The sequence below is a fragment of the Abrus precatorius genome, unplaced genomic scaffold (assembly GCF_003935025.1).
Source record: "Abrus precatorius isolate BTA unplaced genomic scaffold, Abrus_2018 Scaffold8, whole genome shotgun sequence".
Taxonomy (NCBI): domain Eukaryota; kingdom Viridiplantae; phylum Streptophyta; class Magnoliopsida; order Fabales; family Fabaceae; genus Abrus; species Abrus precatorius.
The window spans coordinates 5,332,838-5,358,432 of record NW_020874428.1 but is presented as its reverse complement, the minus strand read 5'-3'; the positions used below and the strand labels follow the sequence as shown (position 1 = coordinate 5,358,432).

The following is a 25,595-nucleotide window of genomic DNA, read 5'->3' as shown; positions in this document are numbered from 1 at the left end:
ATTTTATCATTGGTTTGCCTCTATCGCATAAGTATATAATTATTTTTGTTGCAGTGGATCGTTTTTCCAAAATGATCCATTTAGGGGGACTTCCTACCCAATTTACTGCTTATCGTGTAGCTGAGCTCTATGTTTTAATTGTCTGTAAACACCACAGTCTCCTCAAAAGTATCGTTTTTGATAGAGACTTAGTTTTTATTAATCGCTTCTGGGCAAAATTATTTAAGTTTGGTGGAACTATGCTTTGAATGAGCTCATTTTATCACCCACAAACAAACGGTCAAATGGAGGTGATGAATCACGTGATTGAGCAATACCTCCACACTTTTTCTCATCATAAACCTTTTTTGGGGTTCAAGTTCCTACCTTGGGTGAAATTTCATCACAATACTTCTGTCCATTCTGGTTCAGGTTTTTGCCCCTTTCAAATCATTTTTGGACGCCCTCTTCCTTGTATTCCCAATTATATGGCTAGCTCTTCATCAGTGGAAGCTTGTGATTTTGTATTAAGTTCATGTGAAGAAGTTTTAGAGCTCTTTAATCGCAATTTGTCCAAGTCTCAAGCTCGCATGAAGTTTCTTGCTGATAAGTATCACAGTGAGGTGAAATTTGTGGTTGATGACTGGATTTACGTGAAATTACAGCCGCATTGTTAGATTTATTTGTCTGGCTAGAAGTATCATAAACTGGCTAAACGGTTCTATGGTCCCTACAGAATTTTGGAGTGTATTGGTCATGTTGCATATAGATTGCACCTTCTTCCTTCTTGCAGGATTCATAATGTGTTCCACTGTTCAAAACTCAAATTTCATCATAGTCCTCTACCTCCATAATCAAATCAACTTCTTTTGGATTCTTTTGATATTCATTCCTTGATCACTCCTCTGAGTCCTCTCACCATCATCACTTTCAAAACCATTCATGTTGATAATGTTCCTACTCATTTTGCCTTAGTCCAATGAGGTAATGTTATAAGAGCAGAAAAAGTAGTCTAAGAAGACAATATAGAGGAAGTTCAAGTTTCAATAGATCCAACAACGATTCAATTCATTACAAGAGGTCCAAGCATGTCTCCAAAGAGCACGAGTATTCGAAAGAATATATTTATTAATTGGATTATAAGAACGATTCTAAAAAAAAAGTTTGTTACATATACTATTGTTAACTGCTTTTTGTTATTTCCTTTTAGCATATTTTATAGTGGTTATGATATAAGAATTGAAAATAAAAAAAATACAAAGTTATCTTTTGTTCTTATCATTCTCTCTAGGGGGTGACTCTCACTTAATACACAAGGCTCTATCTTAATAGAGAGGGGTGGGGGTTGGCGAAATGGTAGGGTGAGGTGGGTAGAGAAGAGGGAGAGAGGTGGAACGAGGGGAAGGAGAAACCGAAGAAGAGAAAGAAAAAAAAAAAAAGACTTGTTTGTAATTATATAAAATGTGTTTAATGACTTATTTCTAAGTATTAATTTTAAATAATAAAAATAATATGACATATTATGTGGTGTAATGTCGAAATACTGAGCTGATTCTTCGTGACCTAGCTCAATATTTAATAAAAAAGAGTTGATAATAGCAATTAAATCTTAACTTTTTAAGTTTTGAAAGACTAAATACTAACAAAAATATTTTATAAGGACTTATTACAAAATGTCTAATATTTATAGGAACAAAAAATGTAATTAAATTTTTTTTAATAATGTTTATATATAAATTTTTTAAGTACTTACTTTTAGTTTTTAGGTTTCCTAATTTTTAAATTAAATAAAATTTGAAAGACTAATTATATTTTTATTTAAACATTTTATATATTTTGAGTTTATTAATTTATATAAATTAATAACATATCAAATTTTTATTATATTATATTAATTATTTGGTAAATTTTTTGGGATATAACATAGTTTAAAGTGTTAAAGAATAAAAATAAGAAAGTAAAATTGTAAAAAATTAAAAGTACAATTAAATATTAATTTTTAATCAGTAACTCATAAATATTGATTAGCGAAATCCTTTCCTTTTGCTTTGTGGGAGCTACACAGCCTACATTAGTTTCATGTCAAATCAACGAGCCGGAAACTATTCTTGGTGGGTTTTTCTGTGTTTGCACTACTGTCTTTTTGTCGGACCTTACTCCTCGTACAAACATTATTCGGGTCCCTTCGTAGGTAGGGTTTTTTTATTTGTAAATGGTATTTAAAAATAATATATATTATTATATATAATTTTTGAAAAAATTATGGAAATTTTAAATTGATAATTTCTAGTGTATGTACAAAAATTTACAGATAAAACTTATAAAATATCAATTTTTTTTAAAAAAATATAAAAAATTTTAAAAATAAAAAGTAGCCAAAATTAATTTTTCAAAAAATAATAAAAAATTAAAATACCAAAATCGTAATGAAAAATTATTTATATTTCAATAATTTTATCCAAAATTTCATATTTTATTATTCTTACTTTTTCTATATAAGAAATGAAAGAAAAAAACATGTAAAGCTTTTTATTTAATAGTTAAACTTAATTAATTAATTTTATATTATTTTTATAATTATATATATTAAATCTTATAAAATTTAACTATTTATAAATGTATTATTCAAAATTTGATATTTAGTTACATTTTAAAGGCACATTAGACGTTATTTAATAACATAAGAAAGTGTTTATTATTTTTATTTTTATAGCATAAGTTAGGCCGAATACCTTGTCATTCATTATGATTTGTGGAAGATGTGGTTTTGATCACACGTGCTTAATGTGCTTGGTACGATATTCACTGAAGATAGATGCATAAGTCGAGGCTTGTAGTATATGAATGAATTCGCGTATTTTGCTTATAGATATAAACCTAAATGCATGCGCGGGATCATGAATTGTCATTTATTTTTAAAATTTTAATACTTTGGATTTAATGTTTCCAATCACGGAATTTGGTAAGGTAGATTCGATTTATACGAATAAGTTTAATCTATTTAATAATTTTAAAATTAAAATTTAATTTATTTAATATAATTTTTGAAATATATTATAATTTATATAATATTATAAAATTAATAAGCTTGAATCTATCATGTTTAATAATTTTTTTAATATTCAAACTTGACCTATCACTATTGTCCTAATAATATACAAATAAGGTAATGATTTAAGTTTTTATTTAGAGAATCACATTTATGCATTGAGATGTTTATGTATTTTAAAATATAATTTTGTTGTGTATAGAATGACTGAAAAGACGATGTGAAACTTGAAATACGATCACAAAATACAAAATGTTATCCTGATTTATACGGTAGGAGCGTCGCTGATTGGACGCCAGGACACCCTGTCTTTTGTAATTATGTGGTGTAGAGCTTCATATGCTCCAAGCTGTGCTGAGCTATGATTATTCCAACAAATTGCTAAATGCTAATGTCCAAATTACATAAATACAGTCATAAAATAACAAGTTAATCCCAGTCTTGTACGGTCCAGCCCAAGGTGGGCTACGCTGTCTCCCGTTATTTTCAATTTATAAGAATCAACACAAAAATCTCGTTATTTTTTTATAAAATAAAAAAATTAAATTTTAAAGTTATATTTAAATGTTATGTTTAATAAAAAATTTTCAATTTTTTAATATTAATTTTTTGAGTTAGAAGACTTTTCTCTTTCACACTGTTACATTTTTTTCTTTAAAATATATTAATTTTTAATGTGAATTTTTTTTTAAAATAATAATAATAAAATATTAATTTTAATGATATTAATTTTTAAAAGAAAAATATTTAATTTTTATATTTTTAAAAACTAAAAAAATATAAATAAAAGATAATAATGTCATTTATAATTAAATTTTTATTATTTTTTTCAGTATTATACATCTAAATAAATGAGGGATTTAACTTCTCTCTTTTTTTTTCCTTCAAATTTTCTTCTTCTTTACTTTTCTAAACATTCAAATAAAGTCTAAATAAAACTATAATTATTTAATGCTATTAGAAAATATTAATTTTTATAAAATGCAAAGTGTTATTATCTTCTTTTTAAATTTAGGTGACTTTTGAGCCATCTAATTTTATAATTTATTTTTTAATTTTAAAATTCTTTATCTAGATATCTTCTTTGTCTTAATTATTTGAATTTAATAACATTCATGCATGTTAAGAAAAATAAAAATCACTAACTTCTATAAAATAACTCAACCTTAATGCTATCAGTCATGGGTAAAGGCTTGATGGGTGGTTTTGCACGCTGTTAGACCACGAGACATTCCTCATGAGAGGCTTTGTCAGATAATCACCATAAAAGAATTTCTATTCGTTTATATGTTGTGTTTTAAGTGAATATACTTAATGCTCATGAAGTAATCCAAAATTATTGATTAGAAAGGCAAAGCCTTCTGATGTAGAATTTCTTTCAAAATATACTCTCTCTGTTGTTTACCTATTGCCAAATACAAAATGCACTCTCAGCTATACCTAGCTAACTTGTGTATGATTAAATTGGTGAGTGATGGAAGAGAGATAGGCATGACCTAACCGAATACCCAAATGAACCTCAGACATGGTAGTAAGGTGAAGTTTATCTGGCTTGAGGCGTAACCCTTTCGCATCTACACACTTTACGTTAGGAAGTGTGATCCCCAGTTGCGCACGTCTAACCTTCTCTATAAACTTGCCTTCTCCTGATGCAAGTGCTACCTGCGTAACAATATTTTACATGAGCATGCCAAATTAGAGACACTGAGCATAGTGATCATGTCACATCATAGTTTTCCAGTTTGGGCATTTCAAAAGAAATACATGAACAACTATGGGAACAAAATACACTGCGTTTTATAAGCCATATGCATGGCTTTCTCTATAAAGTTTTTTCCCCTTAAGTTTGTTATATTTTCTTAATAATAATCTTCAAATTAACTTGATATTATTAAATAAGAAAGTATATGTATTTGTTATCTTAAAGACATAAAACATTATTATATTATTTTTAGTTAATAATAAAGAGGGTTTGTAGAAATAAAGTGACAAATGATTTTTGAACATGTATCCTAATTGGTACAAAAAAAATTTATGTATAGTTAATTTTATGACAGATAATAAAATTTTACATGATTTAATACATTAATAATATTAAATGCTAAATAAAAATTTATAATTTTTTACTATAGTTAATATTTTGTTTTTTCAGACCATATTTTGAAATGTTTTAAAGCACAAGCAACTTGTACCGATTTCAAAAAACAAGAACTGATGCAAGTCGGAGCGGTGTTTACTGAACAGTTGCATGTCATAATAATTGGTCTGGAATCATACATATGAACCATGATGCCATATATTTCAATAGAGTGCCTCGAGCCCTCAACTATAGGCAAGCACCCTCGTTTCCATTTCATTTCAAATACAGGTGTGTTCCATCTGTCTGCTTTCTAATAAAGAGGAATGCTAACAAAATCATCATCGCTCGCAAAAAGACAACTCGCTAAATCGCAAGTGTGTTAATTCAAGAAAAAGGAAACGAATTTTTTTAATATGATTTTTGTACATGACAAATATTATAATGATCGTGAAATTAAAATTTGGGTTTAGTGCTTTATATTTATACTTATTCATATCATCTTATCATTACAAAAATTTTCATGACAAAAATTTCTATTTTAATTCCTTAATTAACATCCTTAAAACTTTCCTTATTCCTGATTACGATTAAAAGGCATTTGAAAGCACAAAGATGCATAAGAAAAATAACTTGATCTAAAGAGGAGGGGTGTGAAAAAAGACAATTAAAATCACAATTCACAACCTCAACCCCACCAAAAAATAAAGAAAAAAAAGTGTTCGTGAAACAAAAAAATTGAAAACCAGAGTGGGAGGGGAAGACTAACCTGGATAACAAGGAGAGAAGGAAGATGAAGGTCAGTGCGAAGGTCCCTAATAAAGGTCTCCATATTATGCTTATAAGCATCAGCATCCTCTTCTGTCACCGTGTCACTCTCGCCTTGGTACCAAAGAAGTGCTCGTATTGTGCCACCACCATCCCTCAGGGAGTGTATCGATCGTTGCACCAAATCATTGTACAAACGTGACCCTCTATTCCACTCTCCAATCCTAGTTCCCCCCACAGCACAGGGGACAAGACCCACACACCCAACACCACTTGCTTTGACAACCTCGTTTGCAAAGGCCATTCCGGGCCCAACACCACATGTTTTACCCACATCAATGTCCTCATGCAAAGGCTCACGTGCCTCCTCCCATTGAAGCCTTCCATTAAGCCTCAAAATAAATGGGTTGGACTTGCACTCCGGTGGAACATTACCGTCCCATTTGCCCCCTTTAACACCTCCACGACCAGCCATGTTGCTTTGTCCACCCAATATGAAAATGTCTTTTCTAATGGCTCCTAAACCACCACGGGCAGCTAGCAGAACACACAAAATCCATGACGCAACACACATGACCGCCATAATTCATAAATGTTTGGTCTATTTTAATGTTACGAATTTATGAACTTTATAAATGTGCTACATAGTTTATCTTTGCCTTCTTATGCATGTGTTATGGTCTTTCGTTGTAAGAATCCATCTAGGTAATTAGAGAGGCATGATCGGTGTATTGATGACGAGTCACATTTTAGACATAGGAGAAGGGGTTATTGATTGTACGCGTGTGAGTGTGCAGTCTGGTGGGGATCAGGATCACGGGCTTAGCGATCGCTAATTAGGTTTCTCGCGTGCTTCATGTGGGGCCCCCAGGGAAATTAGTAACCATGATGGAACATAATGTATGCATCGAAAGATTAATTTGATGTCTCTTGAGTGCGTCTAACGTCTCTCTGATTGGAGGCGCTACTTTAAACTTATGACTTTTAAATTTTTTTTTCTTACAAAGTAAATAATATTGAATGTTAATCTAAACCCTTAAAGTTAAGAATAAAAAAAAATTAAAAACTGAAGCTTTTATTGAAAATATAAAAACGTAATAAATACTAATTTTTTAAAATAAAACAATTATTTTTAAATGTTTAAAATCACAGTGAGCCCAAAGATTAATAAAATTGATAAAATAAATATATTTTCCATTTTAAAAATTTTAAAAATTTAATATTTTTATTTATTAATTAGAATAATTTGTTTACATAAAAAAATAATTATTATAAAATGAAATCTATAACTTGGGATTTTAAAAACGGTCTTTTTAATAGATAGTTAGATACATCAAATTAGATATCGCGTTACTATTATGTACTCGTTTTGCAATCTCACAGTGGAAGTGACAATATGTTCTTATAAAATTAGATGTATTAACATCCGTTGCATAGGTTTATTTTATGGAAAGGTTTTCTTTTATCTTGTAAGCTAATTAAATAATATTTCAAGCATACAATTTTTTAAATAAACGCCACAAATATTGATAAATTTAATAAAAAACTTTCCAACATTAGTTTATAATGTTAAAAATATATGTAGTTTAAATAATCACAATAAATATGTTAAGAAATAAAATTTTCATTAATATAAAGTTTACTATTATGATTCATTATTGCAGATAAAAATAGGTTTAATTAAGTGATTGATTCCTATATTCCTATAAAAGTTGTATAATTTGAACTTGATTCTTATAAAATATTTTGTTAAGATACAACTTAATTTAAGTTGATGTGATACATTAAAATGCTGCTAGTAGCATACATGAAGTCTTTTGAAGATGAGTGACATTCCAAAAAGTGTTTGGCTTTAAGCGTCGAAAGGAGCATCCATATGTTAAATAGAAGTCCTATATTTACTCTTCAAACATGACACTAGAGGAAGCATGGAGTAGAAGCAAACCATCTTTTAATTATTTCAGAATTTCAAATGAAAAGAGAAGAAAGCTAGATTACAAAAGAGAAAATTATGTTTTCCTTAGTGTTAGTGATGAATCAAAGGTCTATCATGAAAATTGAACTTTGATGATGAGAATAATGAAAATACGTTGCATAATGTATTATTAAAAAATGTGACAAATCCTTCATTGTTAATAGTAAATATTGAACTGAGACCACAATGAGTTAGGAGAAAATCAACTTAAATGTTTGATTATAAGGTAGCTAGAGTTGATCATTTGAAGGAGTCACTAACATACGTTGTTTTATTTTGTTGGTTATAATCCTACAAATTTTGAAGTTGTAGTCAAAGATTTGAAAGGTTATGGATGAAAAAATTATACTTGACAACTTATTAATCTTCTAAATGGACATAAAACAATTGGTGTAAAATGGGTTTATAAAATAAAATTGAATAAAAATGGTAAGATGGAAAAGTGTAAAGTAAGACTAGTTGTTGAAGTTTATAAAGAAGAGTTTGGTGTGAAGTACAAAGAAGTCTTTACGCTTGTTGTACATGATACAATAAGGTTGATGACTGCATTGGCAACTCAAAATTTACGTCGTATCTTCCAACTACACGTGAAATCAACTTTTTTGAATAATGAGTTGGAAAAACATGTATTCATTGAACAACTACTTGGTTATGTGAAATAAAGAAGTGAACATAAAGTTATAAATTAAAAAAAGTGCGAAAAAGAGACTTTATAAACTAAAACAAGCACCACAAACTGGATATAATCGTATAGTAACATATTTTTTGAAAGAAAGGTTTAAAAAGTGTTTATATGAACATACTTTGTTAAAATTGGTAATGATGAAAGAATGCTGATTGTTAAAATTGGATAGACTTGAAATTTTCAAAAATTTAAGATCCTAGATTGTTTTCAAATGACAAAGTGCAATGTTGTTAGTACATTTACTAAATTTGGATTAAGCTTTTCAAGGATCATGATGAAAATAAAGTAAATAGCACCTTGTATAAATAAATGGTGAGAATTTTGATGTATTTTATGGCAACAATACTTGATATAATGTATGTTGTTAACCTTATTAGCAACTATATAGATTGCCTAAGGTGCATCTTTCAGTTGCAAAAAGAATTTTTTGATACTTAAAAATGGGATAGTTGGTTGGTTATGGGCTATTCTAAAAAAAAGAAAAAGTCTAATTTATGTAATTTTACTAATAGTAATTATGCAAGATATTAAAATGATAAAAAATTACTTTTATATATATATATATATATATATATATATATATATATATATAAAACTTTTGTTTAATTGTTGTTTCAGGATCTTCAAGGAAGCAACTTATTTGGTGGCTAAAACATTTTATGTATGTAAAGCTATTTAATTGAGAAATTCTTTTGAAGAACTCCAATTTGAACAATAAAAAAACTACTATCATCTATTATGACAATAATTCAACACTAAAGTTCTTCAAAATCCTATTTTATATGAAAGAGGTAAATATCTTAATGTTAAGTACCAATTTTTAATAGATCTTAGGTATGATGAAATGAAACTTGTCTTCCATAGAAGTGAGGAATAAGTAATTTTAATTAATTTGTATTTCAAAAGTATATTTTAATTTTTTATTTTATTTTTATATTTTTTAAATCTTGCTAATATAATACTTTGAGAGATATTGTTTTATTAGATATTTATCTATTATATCAAATCACTGCTCTTTTTTAATAAATATATATTGCAATGAGGGTCACAATTAGATATTGAAACGTATAACAAAAAATAATTTTAGAAATAAAATATTTTTCTAAAAAATTAGAAGAATCGTAGCCAAAATTTATTAAAAAAACTTTAAAAATAATTTTTGAAATAAAAAATAGGCTCGAGAGTCATTTATGTATAGAGAATGCACTCTATAACATCTGTCTAAAAATATTGGTTATATTAAACTAATTATGTAAATTTATTATAATTTTAAAAATATTTATTTAATTCTAAAACAAAATTTTGCTAAGTATATATTTTACTCTTTTTATCTATATATTAGAAATATTAATTGATATTAAAGGAAGAAGAGAAAAATATTTTTAAAATTATTTTGACTTGATCGGTCCTCACTCCTACATATCCCTAGGTGCAATGGAGAATTCAAAGTTACATAATTCTATTAAAAATGTTATAAAGTTAGTTGATTAAAAATAAGTTTAGTAAAAGAAAGTTTATTTTGAAATTAAAATTATTTTCGTAAGATTATAACATTTAGGATATATGATAATCTAGTTAAATTATGTTGAGATTAAATGTGTCTACTAGATGGAATTTGACATACTAATGCTTGAGAGTGCAATTAAATATAAAAAAGTTTTTGATATTCGTAAGGTAGTTGATAGGAATTGTAAGTATTGTCCATTATACGAGAAATGGAGTAAAGAGAGAAATTGTGTAAATTTTTAGAGTTGTTTTATGAAACTACAAATATGACATCTAGTTCTTATTATACGACTTAAAAAATTTATGCAAGTTTGGAAGATTGAATGCTTATCAAGTGATGATGATGATGATGTTATAAAGGGTATGACTGCAAGAATAAAAGAAAAATTTAAAAATTATTAGAAGAATTATAGTGTGCTGTTAGCTTTTGGAACTATTCTTAACCATTGGTCAAAGCTTGACTTCTTAAGATTTTGTTGCAACACGATGGATTCTTTAACCTCTCAAGAAAATGTCAATAATGTGAAAGATAAGATTGACAAGTTTTATGGAGAATATGTAATTAATTTATTATTATAAGTAGCTCTCAACCTTCCAATGAATCTAATAAGTTCGTAATTAGGCCCTTTTCTACGACCTATATATTTATGATTAACTTTTATTTTAGTTGAGTTTTACACTGACTTATATGTTAAATGTTCAGTTTACTATGAAGAGGCCACAAGTGAATTTTAAGTGCGTTTTAGGCCTAAATTAATGAAAGATCAGAGCTTCGCAGTAGTCAGTACGCTCAGACTCTTTCAATAAGGCCTTACATGACCATGCTCATCTGCAAGAAGCCTAATTATAAAGAGCTTTTAGGATTTTTAAACCCTATAAAAGAGATACCTCAAACATCTTGTTGGACACACCATTTATATCTTGTCTTTTACTCTCTGATACGCTTCTCATCTCGTTTCTCTTGTACGAGATCTTGGGCATACTCTTGGCGGGACTTAGAGTTTCGAGCAATCGTACTTGAAGACCGAGAACTCATCTTACACTCTAATTTCCTATTTCTTTTAATTATGGCTTTATTTATGATTATTTTAGTTCTTTCCTTTAACATGAGTAACTATATCCATAGCTAGGGCTTTGAGAAATATTGTTCATGAATTTATGAGATTTTGAAGTTTGAGTCTATATTTGATTTTCGTTTGTGATTAGCTTTTATCCTATTGCGCATAATTATAATCCTAATTAATTATATTGTTAGTTGATCATACTTCAATTAGTTAATGGATCTATAGGGTAAAACGAGACAAAAGATTAGGTAAACCAAACCAATTTTTCTTTGCTAATCGTTATTAAATTAATAAGTTCATAGATGCTTTATGCTTTCTTTAATTGATGTCTTTCATGATAATTTGAGATATTAATTTAGAGAAAAGAATATTAATTTTGCATGATCACTGGGTATTAGTAGTATTTGTATGAATGATTAGTAATCACAAGGAAATCAAATTTAGAGTTAAATGAAAAAATAAAATAAAGGATTGAATGAGAAAACATATATGCCTTAAGTTCCTCTGCTATAAGTTCAATCAAAACGCATGTTGTTTTATTTGCTTTTATTTATAATTAATTTTATAATTAAATTATGGTTCTTATTAAATTTCACATCTTTGAGGCTCAAACTATTGAATTAAGAAATTCTTAATAATTGAAAATCAATCCTTGTGGGATGATATTTTAGGAACTTATTTTAGAATCTTTTATTACTTCTCGACGGGTACACTTGCCTAATAAACAAGTTTTTGGCGCCATTACTGGAGATTGCTTTTTCAGTATTAAGAAAATCTCAAATTTAATTGATTTAAACAATTCATGTTTTGCTTTATTTTAATTTTGTTTTGTTTATTTTCAAAAATATAATAAATGAATAAAAATTATTTCTTTATTTGAGTTATTTTTGTTTTTATTTTATTTTAATATATTTTTATAATTTTTTTAGTGTATGCTCACTCATTCTAAGTGTTCTACAACTTTTTTATTTGATTCAGAAATCGAGAAGACAACATGTAGGCTAAGAAAAGAGTGCATAAAGAAAAAAAGAAGAAGGAAAAGAACGACCAATTTTAGAGTATATGACACCTACTGTTGACGATAATACCGAAAGCATTATAACACTTGACATAGAGGCCAATAATTTTGAATTAAAACCGGTCTTGATCAATCTTGTCCTGAACTCCACACTATTTTTGGGGCGACCTGATGAAAACCCCCCTTCATCTAAAAAAGTTCCTCCGACTCACTGATATTGTAACACCGTAATTTATTTTCAAATAATTTCCAATAAGACATTTTCATATTAAAATGAGAATAATAAAATTCCATTTTGAACAGTTCCAAATACAAGGTTTTAGTAAAGTATTTCAAAATATGGGATGACTTACAAGTTTGAATCAAAATAAAGCTACAGGACTTATTTAATAATTACAATTTCACAAAAATAATTTTCTAAGTTCTATAGTAGTATCATTCATCCCTTCACTAAGCTTGATGCTGATCGATTTGGTCACCTGAAAAATAAGTGTAAGGGTGAGTCTTCTACACTATCATACACAAACATAGAGACTCACCTTCCCCATTTCATAACAACCACTAATATGATAAAATCACACTTAGATAGCATTAATATATATATTCTTTCCAACCATGTATACACATATTTGCACATTAATTCATACATAGGTGTGCTCACTGCACCTTTATTCTTTCACACACACATGTGCACTTACTGCATGTTAACTATACTCACTGTGGCACTGTGATTACAGTTTTCTGATGCCCTCAACCTCAGGGACTGACTCAGTTTCACACCATGAATGGTCGCCGGTTAGCTCCTGCTTCACAGATACAACGTGTGTAGTCACAGGCCTCTTAGCAAAGGTATTAGTTAGAGGCCAAGTCAAGAGGAAAGTGTGTGGCCTGTGGTGCACCCATACTCACTTTTGGTGTCACTATTACCCTCTCTTTCCCAAGGTATTTTTACCGCTCTCATTTTCTACACCCTTAGTGTATCGTTGTAACCATTCATAGTTTCCAACATTTTCAAACACAACTACAATCACATTCAACATGCCATTCACACATATTTTCACCCATTTCATATTATTCATCATCAATCAATGGCATGTCAACATATACAATCAATCACATTACATTATACACTAAATTTCCATCATAATCCAATCACTATCAAACCATTCTCATCAAATATACATCTTCTTACATTTCATCCTAATCACATTGCAAAATATAATACAATAAATGAATTCTAGGTACAATGAGATAAGGTAGAGTCTCCCCTTACCTCAAGTTGAAGACCCAACATGAAATCGATAATAGAAATGCTCCCTACATGGATTTTCGTCTTAAACACATGGAAAACTCTATGAGAAACTGAAAAAACAAAGAAAAGGGACGAAAACTGAAACCCTTGTTCATAAAACTTACCTCCAAACATTCTAAACGTGATTCTAACCTTTAATCTAACGCACAAACGACTTTAGATGTAATTTAATCAGGAAAGGGTTTGGGGTCGAGAGAGTCGAAGAAGGGGATGGGAGAAAAAGTGGGAAATGAATTTTTCGAACCCTAAACCCCTCAAATATCCTAGGATACACGATATTTTTGCTACAACGAGACATCTCTCACTACAGCAAGGTACTCTCATTATAGCAAAAATATCAGACCAAATTACACTCTGGTTTCTGTAGAATCTCGCTACAGCGAGACTGCACCCTAAAATATGCACCCCTCTGTTGCCTTCCCGCTGCAGCGAGAGAGAGACCCGTTACATCGAGGAGCTTCTCCCTCTTGCTGCAGCGAGAATACAACAGATGTACACCACTCACCAGGACCTTCTTGCTATAGCAGATGTACGCCAAATTATAATATGAAAAAGACCTCATGATTTTTACTTGCATTTAATTTATTTAGTGGAGAGTCGGTTTATAGTCAAGCTTATAGTAGTACATTTTTTTTAGGAGAACTGAACAATATCTCATTTTGTCCCTTGGTGAGAAAGGAAAGTAGAGTAACTTAGTTTGATGAATGAGTGAAAAGTATGGAAATATAAGATTCTAATTGGGAATCATTTTGATTGCTTATGCTAGGTTATATTATTCTTATTGCTCTTTTTATATCCTTTATCTCGAGTTCCTTGTATGGTATTATGTTTCAAGTTGTTTTGTTATTCTCTTAACTAGCACTTTGCTTGAGGAGAGGCAAAAAGATAAGTATGCGGGAGTTGATAAGCCTGTAATTAGGCACTTTTCTACGACCCATATATTTATGTTTAACCTTTATTTTAATTAGGTTTTACACTGACTTATATGTTAACTGTGCGGTTTAGTATGAAGAGGCCACAATGGATTTTGGGCCTAAATTAATAAAAGATCAGAACTTTGTAGCAGTTCACATACTTAGACCCTTTCAACAAAGCCTTGCACGGTCGTGCTCATCTGCGAGAAGCCTAATTATAAAGAGCTTTTAGGGTTTTTAAACCTTATAAAAGAGATACCTCAGGCATCTTGTTGGACACATCGTTTACATCGTGTCTTTTATTCTCTAATACGCTTCTCATTTCGTTTCTCTTGTACAGGATCTTGGGCATACTCTTGGCAGGACTTGGAGCTTCGAGCAATCGTACTTGAAGATTGAAAACTCATCTCACACTCTAATTTTCTATTTCTTTTGATTATGACTTTGTTTATGATTATTTTAGTTCTTTTCTTTAACATGAGGAATTAAGTCCATAGTTAGGGCTATGAGAACTATTGTTCATGAATTTATAAAATTTTGAAGTTTGAATCTATATTTTGTTTTCATTTATAATTAGCTTTTATCTTATTGCGCATAATTATAATCCTAATTAATTATATCGTTAGTTGAACCAAACCAATTTTTTTCTTCCAATCGTTATTAAATTAACAAGTTCATAGGTGTTTTATGCTTTCTTTAATTAATATCTTGCATGATCATTGGAGATATTAATTTAGAGAAAAGAATATTAATATTGCATAATCATTGGGTATTAATAGTATTTGTGTGAATGATTGGTAATCATTAGAAAATAAAATTTAGAGTTAAATGAAAAAATCAAAATAAAGGATTGAATCAAAAAACTCATACGCCATATGTTCCTCTGCTATAAGTTCAACTAAGACGCATGTTGTTTTATTTGCTTTTATTTATAATTAATTTTATAATTACATTATGGTTCTTATTAAATTTTACATCTTTTAGGTTCAAACGATTGAATTAAGAAATTTGTAATAATTAAAAATCAATCCTTGTAGGACAATATTTTGGAAACTTATTTTAGAACCCTTTATTACTTCTCGACAGGTACACTTACCCAATGAACAGAATCTAATTTGTTGCCAAGTCACATGGACATGAAAATAGGTCAAAGAAATCAAAATTGTTCAATGTAATGGAAATTGGGCAAAGTCATAATGTGTTTCTTACTTTTATTCATGTTTAAATAGTTATTATGTTATATTTTGGAGAAGAGTTTAAATGTTTTAAAATGAAACTAATTCTATTATTGGTAAGAGTGAATTGGATTTATATTTGGATAAATTATAAGTTAATTACGATAACACTGATGAATTTGATGTGCTTTATTATTGAAAGAGTAATGAAAAGATATTTTTAACACTCTCTATATTAGCAACATATGCTTAGTATTCCAATCACTATAGTAGCATTGCTTTTAGCATTGTTGGACATATTCTCACTAAATATAGAAATTTTACACTTCTAGAAAATGTACAAATAATAATTTGCACAACAAATTGAGTACATGACTTTGTTAAAAATTCAAGTAGTAATATTTACTATAATAATTTTTTATGATTATAATATAATTTGTACAAATGTAATTGTGTGTTTTTTTTTTATTGTTTTTGAGTTTTAGATGAAAATGAGAAACAAACATTTAGTTTTGAGATAAAAACATTAGAGTCTAGTATGCAAAAGGATATTGAAAAATGAGTGTAAGATTTGTTTTTATTAATTTATTTCTAATGAAAAGTAGAATGTTATTGCATTTGTATCATAAATTGAGACTGCTTCATAGTTATTTCATTTTGCAGTACAAAGACTTAATAAATTAGTGATGCTATTGTGTGTTGTAAAGCATCTAAAATCATTTAAGTTAAATTGAACTATTGTACATAGACTATTTTGTTGTGTTAATTTTTTGTGACATTTAAATAAATAAAAATTACAATCCAACATAGATATAAACGACAATGTTGCATTTTTAATATTGCAGTTGCATCATCTAACATGATCCACAATTTGTCTGGTTTTAAGCATTAAATTTTGAATTTCAATAAAATAATATAGATATTACGAGTTACTTTCCAATTCTAATTAAGTGCTTTAACTTTGATAATTTAAATATTTATTTTTTAAATTTATTCCTTATGAGGGCATTACTATGAAGATACCTGTAGAGGCTATATTATCATATTATGTTTAATGAACGAATAAAGTGCAAGATGATGCTTCCATTTCATGAAGGAAAGAAAGAAGCTTTTTTGGTGAGTCATTCTTGCAAACCAATATAATCCTTGCTTAACTTTAAAGTATGTTAGATATTTTGGATATATTATTTGCTTAGTAGCTTCTTATCTTATGTTATCAAGGTTTAGGACAAAGAAATTTATTTTTAGATATTGTTGTAGCAATACAGTGATTTGGTGTCACTGAATAATTTGAAGTAATGATGCAAGTAGTTGATTTGAAGTGCTTTATGAGTCACTACGGGAGCAGTTGGAGCTTATTTATGCCCAAGTATAATTAAGTTGGATGTTTGCTTTAACCAATGAAAAATGCCCTCATTTCCTTATTTTTTTCTGTGTTAACTTCTTTGTTTCTTAATTTATTGTTGTTTCTCTCTCTCTTTTAGTCATTCAAATAAACTAAACTAGTCATGTTGTTGCAGTTATATTATACATCCCTTTTAATGATACATATGCAAATGATTGTCATCTTAACAAAGTCAATAAACAGATATTTTGAGAAGAATCTGAAGTTTGATATGTAATCCTTGCTTGGTAGAACAAACATTATCTTCTTTTCACTAATTCACTTTTTTAATTAATTGGTTATGTGCTCTGAGCACATTGTCTTATAGAATTAAATCAAAAATAATAAAATCCATTCTCAAAGATAGGAGTGTTTTAGGTTGCGTTTTCTTTAATTTCCATGTATTTCTTTGTGGGTTAGGGAGTGATAGTTGTATGCTTGTTTAATATTTTTGATTTTTTAATATATTGTTAGATTTTGATATTAAACATTGTTATTTGTCAGATCATATCAGGAATTATGAATTGAACATTAGATCATTTGTGTCATTTTGAATATTTGAATTTGATGCAATAAATGATCCTCCATATGTACTAGATAAAAAAAATTTATTTTGATGGACCCTTTGAGTGAGCTAGTTGAACTTTTTGACAGATCTATCCATGAGTAGATCTTGAAAAAAATGATTTTTAAAATAATAATGGTGACAAAGTGCAAGAGGCAAGAAATAAATTGAGTGTGGAGAATCAATACAAAAGGGCAAAAATATAGGCTACAACAACGGTCAAACCCAACTTATGATTGTGGTGTGGGTTAGAAGATGACTGAAAAGTGGAAGTATAGAGATGGAAAAATGTTGGGTGAATAGAGAAAATCTTAAGAGAGTGAAAAAAAAAGACATGACAACATGTTCTCATGGAAAAACTAACACGTGAAGCAAGTTGTTTTATTATTCTTCTTTCAAAAGTAATTTTCATAATTATAATAAAGATTTAAATGATAAATTTATAAAAATTGGTATTATAAAATAAAGGTAAACAAATTTCAACCATTAATTTATTTTTAAATATATTTAATAGTTAAAAAAATGTAATTTTGAGTTTAGTTTTGTTAATAAAAAAGAATTCTACATTCTTCCATTTATTTATTTTCTATCATCAAGATTGTAACATATATTAAGATAGCTCAATAAACACTTTATTATAAATTATGTTTTGAATGTAATATATAATTCTTGCTTATCAATATAAATTCTTAACTTTATTGGTGCGATATACAAATAATTGAGCATAACAAATTATATAAAATGCTATTTATACTATTTTGTTAACTCTGCAATCAAATTAATAAGTTTTTCCTTCTCTTTTATATATATATATATATATATATATATATATATATATATATATCGTAAGTTGTACTAAATTATAATTTAACTTTAAATTTTTATTTTAATATAGGTGACCTTAGCTCTTAGTTTTAAGTAAATATACTATTATATGTGTTATTTTTTCATTATGGTTACAAAATTGAAATGATTTATTTATTGGTGAAATTTTCTTTTCAAAAAAGAAAAGGGTTTTTCATTTGTTAACCTAGCACGTATAATTGCTTCATGATTGAGTGGAAAGCTCTTGGAATAAGGGTATTGGGGTATGAACACTGTAAAAATATTTATAAATAAATTACAAATATTATTGAAGAAAGAATTTGGGTAAAATAAAAAGAAAATTATAAGATTTAAAGCCATATGTTAAAAAATATTAAATATGTTATTAAATAATTTAAATTATTATAAAATATTTATATATTAAATATTTTTATAATTTTAAATTTTTTACTGAGAGTATTTATTGATTAATCTAATTTTTCTTCAACTTTTTGAAAAAAAAAAATTCAGGAAAGATTTTGGTGAATTTGGTGAGTTCAAACACTTTAAGGCTTTGTTCGTAGAACAAATTAGTAGGTCCTATTTCTTAGAAGATTGGTTCTTGGGCTAATATTGATTTCATTGACGTATTAGTGAATTTTTTGATGGGTCCAATTCCGCTAGGCATATGCAAAAGGAAATAATCTAAAGAAGAATGAAAAAAAATAAAATTTGGTGAATGTTAAAGGAATTGAATGAAAAATTTGTGTTTTAAAAAAGAAGAATAAGGATGTAACTTTTGTATGTAACAAAATTTAAATGATCTAACTTATAACTGAGTTATTAAAAACTATCAGTAAATGGTTATACCCTTTAGATAAGTAATGTAAATTAGACATTTAAATATAAAGTTACTATTTTTTTTTATTTTTTTTTTCAAGGAAAAGAGTAGGGGAGAAAGATAAAGTGGTAGATTTTAGCATCCTTATTTTTTGGGAATACTTTGGAGAATGATTTCTATGAACAAGTTCTTCAAATTTTGTAACCATTGATTGAATTATAAGAGAAATAAAATATTAAGGTTTTTAATTTTTCAAAGGTAAATTTTTTTGGTAATAATAAGTTGTAAATAGTTATGGTGTGAATAATAAAAAGTAAATCAATACATGCATTGAAAATTATTGATGTGATGACCTTATCTAGTATATCTTCTTTAAATTAATTGTTGTACTTATATTTAAACCAAGGTAAGTTTTCAAGAATTTTTCATGGTAGTCCTTGTTGAACATGATGAAATGTTGCAGCTAAGTGTCAGATATAAACCTTTTGATCTTATGCCATTTTCTTCAGAGGTGTTGATGTAAGTACAAATTTAATGGAATCTAATTACATGAATTTAGAATATCAATTGAAATAAACAATTTATAAAGTCACTTACTTGTTGTAGACATTGTTGATTGTGCGTGGACTTACGTGGAATGCGATCCCTTTATAGTGAGAAGCTAAGAACTTCCTTTGCCTAATCACGTTCTCCTAATCCTAAGTTCTCAATGGGGCAAACCTAGAGAGAAATGGAATATGTTACCGTGACGGCAAAGGGGACTTAGCCATTATATTTATTAACCCTAGACACTTCCCATTATGGACCTAGAGGTTAGGCCCACACTAAATTCCACTCTAGGTCAATATTAAGTGTCTAAGGCCTAAATAATTGATCACATTATTAGCGGGCTTAAATATAATCAAACGGATCACAATATTAGCCTGTTTTTGACAAAATAAAAAATCACAATTGATTATAACCCATTATAAATTTTATAAGAAATTCTAACATTCTCCCACTTGGGCAAAATCAATTGTGTAGTTCATAATTTTTGAAATTTTGAAAAAATGACTCTCAGACTAATAACATGTTGTGGCCACAAACATATAATCCCAAGATATAACACTTAATTGAGACTCCATCCAACAAAATCATGCAATATCGAATCATGGCGGCAATTGCATCCTTTATTGATGCAACTCTTTCCATAGTTACAAATATTACTGACTTCATTGACTAGTCATCTGTGTGGAGTGTGGTAAGAACATGATATGCCAATGTGATCAAACAACTATACTATCATTTTCTACATCAGTCCCTAATTTCTGTCAAATGCTTAAAAGCCAAAGAAATTATATATTTCATTACGAACTATTATGCCTCAGCTCCAACTGGCATCAACCACCAGCATAGTGGTCCTAACGACGCTGAGCTCAATATATATATATATACACACACGAAAGTTTAAAACAAGAATTCAATAAACATAAAATGACGTAAAACCAAAAAGAAACTCCCACTTCATCAAACACATCAAAAGAACTCACAATGCCTATTTTTCAACATGCCTTTCGAAAATAATAGGCCTAAGTCCCTTGGTCAAGGGGTTACCTAACATGGAATCTGTGTCAATGTGCTCTATCACAATGGAACCATCTTTCACAAGGTCTCTGATAGTCAAGTACTTCAACTCCAAATGCTTAGATCCACTAAAAATCTTATTATTCTTTGTATAAAATACTGCAGCTCTGTTGTCACAAAAAACTTTAGTGGTGCAACAATGGTATCCACAATACGAAGTCCTATTACTAGATTTCTCAACCAAATAGCATGAGTAGCAGCTTCATAGCAAGTAATGAACTCTTCCTGCATGGTAGAAGAGGCAACGAGAGTTTATTTCTTGCTCCTCCAGGATATTGCACCTCCAGCCATCATAAAAACATATCCTGAAGTTGATTTTCTGTCATCAGGACACTTGCCAAGATCTGAATCTGTATATCCCACAATCTCAAGGTTGTCTACTCTGTTATATACAAGCATATACTCTTTTGTCTTCTTCAAGTATCTCATTACTTTCTTAGAAGCTATCCAATGATCACTTCCAAGATTTGACTGATATTTACCTAGAACACCAACAATGAAAGCGATGTCAGGTCTAGTGCATACTTGAGCATACATGAAACTTCTCAATGCGCTTGCAAAAGGTCTGTCATTCATTTTTGCTTGCTCAATCTCATTCTTAGGACATTGATCCTTGTTGATCCTATCACCTTTAACAACTAAAACATCTCTTGGTTTGCAGTTCTGCATATTGAATCTTTCTAAGACTCTATCAATGTAAGCCTTTTGAGATAATCCCAGTGTACGTTGTGATCTATCTATGTGAATCTTAATTCCCAACACAAAAGAAGCTTCACCCAAATCCTTTATGTCAAAGAATTGGGTCAACATCCGTTTTGTCTCATGTAGCATGCCCAAATCATTACAAGCCAATAATATATCATCCACATAGAGCACGAGGAAGATAAATTTGCTCCCACTGACTTTGAGGTATATACAATGATCAACTTTATTCTCCTCAAATCCCATAGAAGTCGCCACTTCATTAAATTTCAGATACCACTGTCTAGAAGCTTGTTTTAAACCATAGATTGATCTTTTGAGTCTACAGACCAAGTTCTTACCATCATCAATGTGGAAACCTTTTAGTTGTTGCATGTATACTGTCTCATTTAATTCACCATTCAGAAAAACAGTCTTCACATCCATTTGATGCAGCTCTAAATCAAAGTGAGCAACCAGTGCCATGATGATCCTGAAGGAGTCCGTGCTCGACACGGGCGAAAAAGTTTCTTTAAAGTCAATTCCTTCCTTTTGTGTGAAACCCTTGGCCACCAGTCTTGCTTTGAATCTCTCAATCTTACCATTTGAGTTCTTCTTCGTCTTGAATACCCATTTACAACCAACTGCCTTACAATTCTTAGGCAACTCAACAAGTTCTCATACATCATTTACCAACATGGACTGTATTTCTTCATTCATCGCATGCTTCCACATCTCAGATTGTAGACAAGATACAGCTTCTTGATAGTTCTTTGGGTCAACAATGTCTCCAATGTCGTATGCATTCTCACTAAGATACACCACAAAATCATTACCAATAGCAGATCTTCTCTCTCTAGTTGATCTTCTCAAAGGAATTTGTGCTATTGGTTGAATAGGCTGTGGAATATCCACTGCAGCAAGAGGATCACACACATTATTAATATGAGGAGCAGCTGCGTCTTGAATCAAATTTTCATTTTCAATTGGAACATTTTGAATCAGCCTCATTAGGAACAATTGTTGGGATGCCAATTTCAGAAATAGGCAATGACAAGGCAACAGTCTTAGGTAACAAAACATCAGTCTCTTTGAATATTTCAACATGATCAGCTACATCAATCTCCAAGAACTTGGCATTCATGGACTCTATTATTTTTCTCCCCTTACCAGAATAGAAGAACATGTATCCATTAGCGCGATCCAGATATCCAATGAAAAAGCAACGACTTGTCTTGGGATCTGTTTTTCTCTACAAGGGATTATAAATTTTTACTTTAGCTGGATACCCCTATACTCGAAGATGATTCAAACTTGGCTTTCTTCTTGTCCACAGTTCAAAAGGTGTTTTGGGAACAGATTTACTAAGAACTCTATTAAGGATATAAAGGGCCGTTTTTAAGGCTTCACCCCACAAAAATTCTGGCAAGTTACATTCACTCATCATACTTCTCATCATATCTTTAAGCGTCCTATTGCGTCTTTCAGCTACAACATTTTGTTCAGGACTCCCAGGCATGGTGTATTGTGGAACTATTCCACATTCTTGCAGATATAAGGCAAACAGGTCCCATATGTTATCCTGTAATACCATACCTACCAAAATACTCTCTACCACGATCAGATCTTACAATTTTAATCATTTTTTCTAATTATTTTTCTACCTCAGAGTTAAATATTTAAAATTTTTCCAGTGCTTCAGACTTTTCTTTAATTAAATAAAGATATTCATATCGGGAAAAATCATCAATAAATGTAATGAAATAAGTTTTACCACAAATTGTAGGAATTAGAGGCCCATTGATGTCAGTGTGAATGATCTCTAAGAGATTTGTACTCCTGATTGCACCTTTCTTTTTCAGCTTAGTAAATTTTCCCCTAATGCAACTTACACAAGTTCTTAAATCAACAAAATACAATGAAGGTAGTATATTTGTCTTTGTCAACCTTTCAACTCTTTCCTTAGAAATATAACCTAGACATTTGTGCCACAACATTAAGGATTTTTCCTCAACCTTAGATCTTTTAGCAACACAATTTTCAACGACTCAAGATAAAGAAGTATCATCAGAAGCTAAAGAAAATTTATATAAACCATCAACTAAAAGTCCATAACCAACAATTTGGGTGTTTAATGTCAAATTTATCTTTCTATCTCCAAAAATAAAATTAAAACCAAGTTCAGCCAAACGAGAAACATAAATCAAATTTATCCTAAAAGAGGGTACATAAAATGTATTATTTAAAATCAACTCAAATCCATAACTTAAAACTAAACTGACATCTCTCACTTTCTCCACTAAGACTTCAAGATCATTGCTTACCCTGAGCTTGTTTTCTCTCAAATTGGGCTCCCTCAGATTTTTGAACCCCTGTAAAGACACAGCAATATGAGTTGTGGAACCACTATTAATCCACCAAGAGTCTATAAGAACATCAACTAGATTGGATTCATAACAACAAGAGCTAGACAATTACCTTCAGATTTGTTATTATTTTTTATCTAAGCCTTGAACTTTTCACAATCGAATTTCTTATGTCCTTTCTTTTTACACCAAAAACACCAAATATTCTTCTTAAAGACTGTTGGTTTAGGTCCTCCTACATTGTGGCATTGACTCTTACTTGGTCTTCCTGAACCTCGATATTGATGAGAAGCATTAGAAGACCTATTTGCATTTTTCCAATTTCCCTTGCCAGAAGTGGGTTTACTATGGATAGATAAAAGGGTTATGTCACTCTTTTCTTTCTTAAGTTTCTCTTCCTCAACAACACACTTGGTAATGAGGTCGTTCACACTCCAATTTGCACCAATGGTATTATGGGCAGTTTTGATTTGGATAAAATTAGCAGGTAGGCAATTTAAGGCATGTTCAACAATAAATTTTTCATTAAGGTCAATTTGGTGAGATTTCAGCTTGGTTTGAACGTGGACCATCTTCATAATGAACTCCCTTACACCCCCAACATTGTCATATCTCATGTCTGTCAATTGTTTCATTAGACATCCAAACTCAGCGTTATCAGATACCTGGTACCTCTCTCCCAAAGCAGTAAGAAACTCCTTGGCTGTACCTTTCTCCGAAAGACCACTCAAAAGGTGTTCAGAGATTGTTTTCTTGATAGCGATTAGGCTCAACCTATCAGACCTCTCCCACTGAGTTAAATGCTCTTTTTGTTCAGGTGTGCTGTCTGCATTAATTATGGGCTTACTCTCACGCAAGGTTAAGTCAAGATCAGCAAATCCCAAAGAGAAGTCCAAATCTTGTTTCCACTTGCTATAGTTTGACCCAGTTAGGATCTCAATGGATGCAGAACAATTATTCATAGAAAAATTCACTGATAAGATAAAACATTAACGCATTATATCATAACATAAGACAAGATATAGCTCGAGATAAAAAAAAATAATCTATCAAAGTGAGGCCCATAAAACAACATATTCTCCTTTGGGTAAAATACACTAACTAGAGTGATTACTCAGGTCAATACCTTAGGTGGGTTAATCCATGAACACACACCAAGCCAAGAAAATTGTCCCCTTTGGGTGAACAAATCTCTCAACTTAATGCATTTTCCAATAACTCCATCCAAATTCAGTTTTTAACCTATACACACAACTACACCCTTTGGGCAGACAATCACATGTAAAGATTAAAAACATTCCTCAAATTACAAAAAATAAAATAAAATTATGAACCAATACAAATGGTCCCACTTTGGTGGTAACAATTTATAGCAATCCACAAAATTCTTTTGCACAGGAATCAATATTCTCTTGTCCAAGTTATGAAACAGACAAATGCATCAAAGTTGTTCTTTAATCATCAATTGCATTCACAACATATTTATACTTAAATAATAACAATTAAAAAATTAATGATGAATTTATAATAGTAAAAATTTGAATAATGAGTAATCTTAATCTCATTAATTATAATGCAAGTATATGTGAGATAGAATATATTACCAAACATAAATGATAACAATACAATTGAAATAAACATTCGGAATAAGCATTTGAATTGTAATAGCATGTATTGAAAATAAAAACAGCAACCAAACGTAATATTCATATTAAAACAGCAAACAAACATAACTTATTCATATTCAAAGGCGTTGTTGCATTAAGTATTATGACATTGAGCAATTGTTCAATACACTGGGAGCAATGT

At 29.6% G+C, this 25,595-nt stretch overlaps 1 protein-coding gene across 1 annotated transcript; it reads right to left on the bottom strand.

Annotated features, from left to right (window-relative positions):
• Positions 1 to 4,468: 4,468 nt before the first annotated feature.
• Positions 4,469 to 6,456, bottom strand: LOC113874131 (probable carbohydrate esterase At4g34215). Its single transcript, XM_027512352.1, has 2 exons — positions 5,875 to 6,456; positions 4,469 to 4,690 (listed from the first exon to the last, which is right to left on the bottom strand). The coding sequence occupies exons 1-2, from the start codon at positions 6,454 to 6,456 to the stop codon at positions 4,469 to 4,471; spliced, it is 804 nt and encodes a 267-aa protein (XP_027368153.1).
• Between the last annotated feature and the right edge of the window lie 19,139 nt (positions 6,457 to 25,595).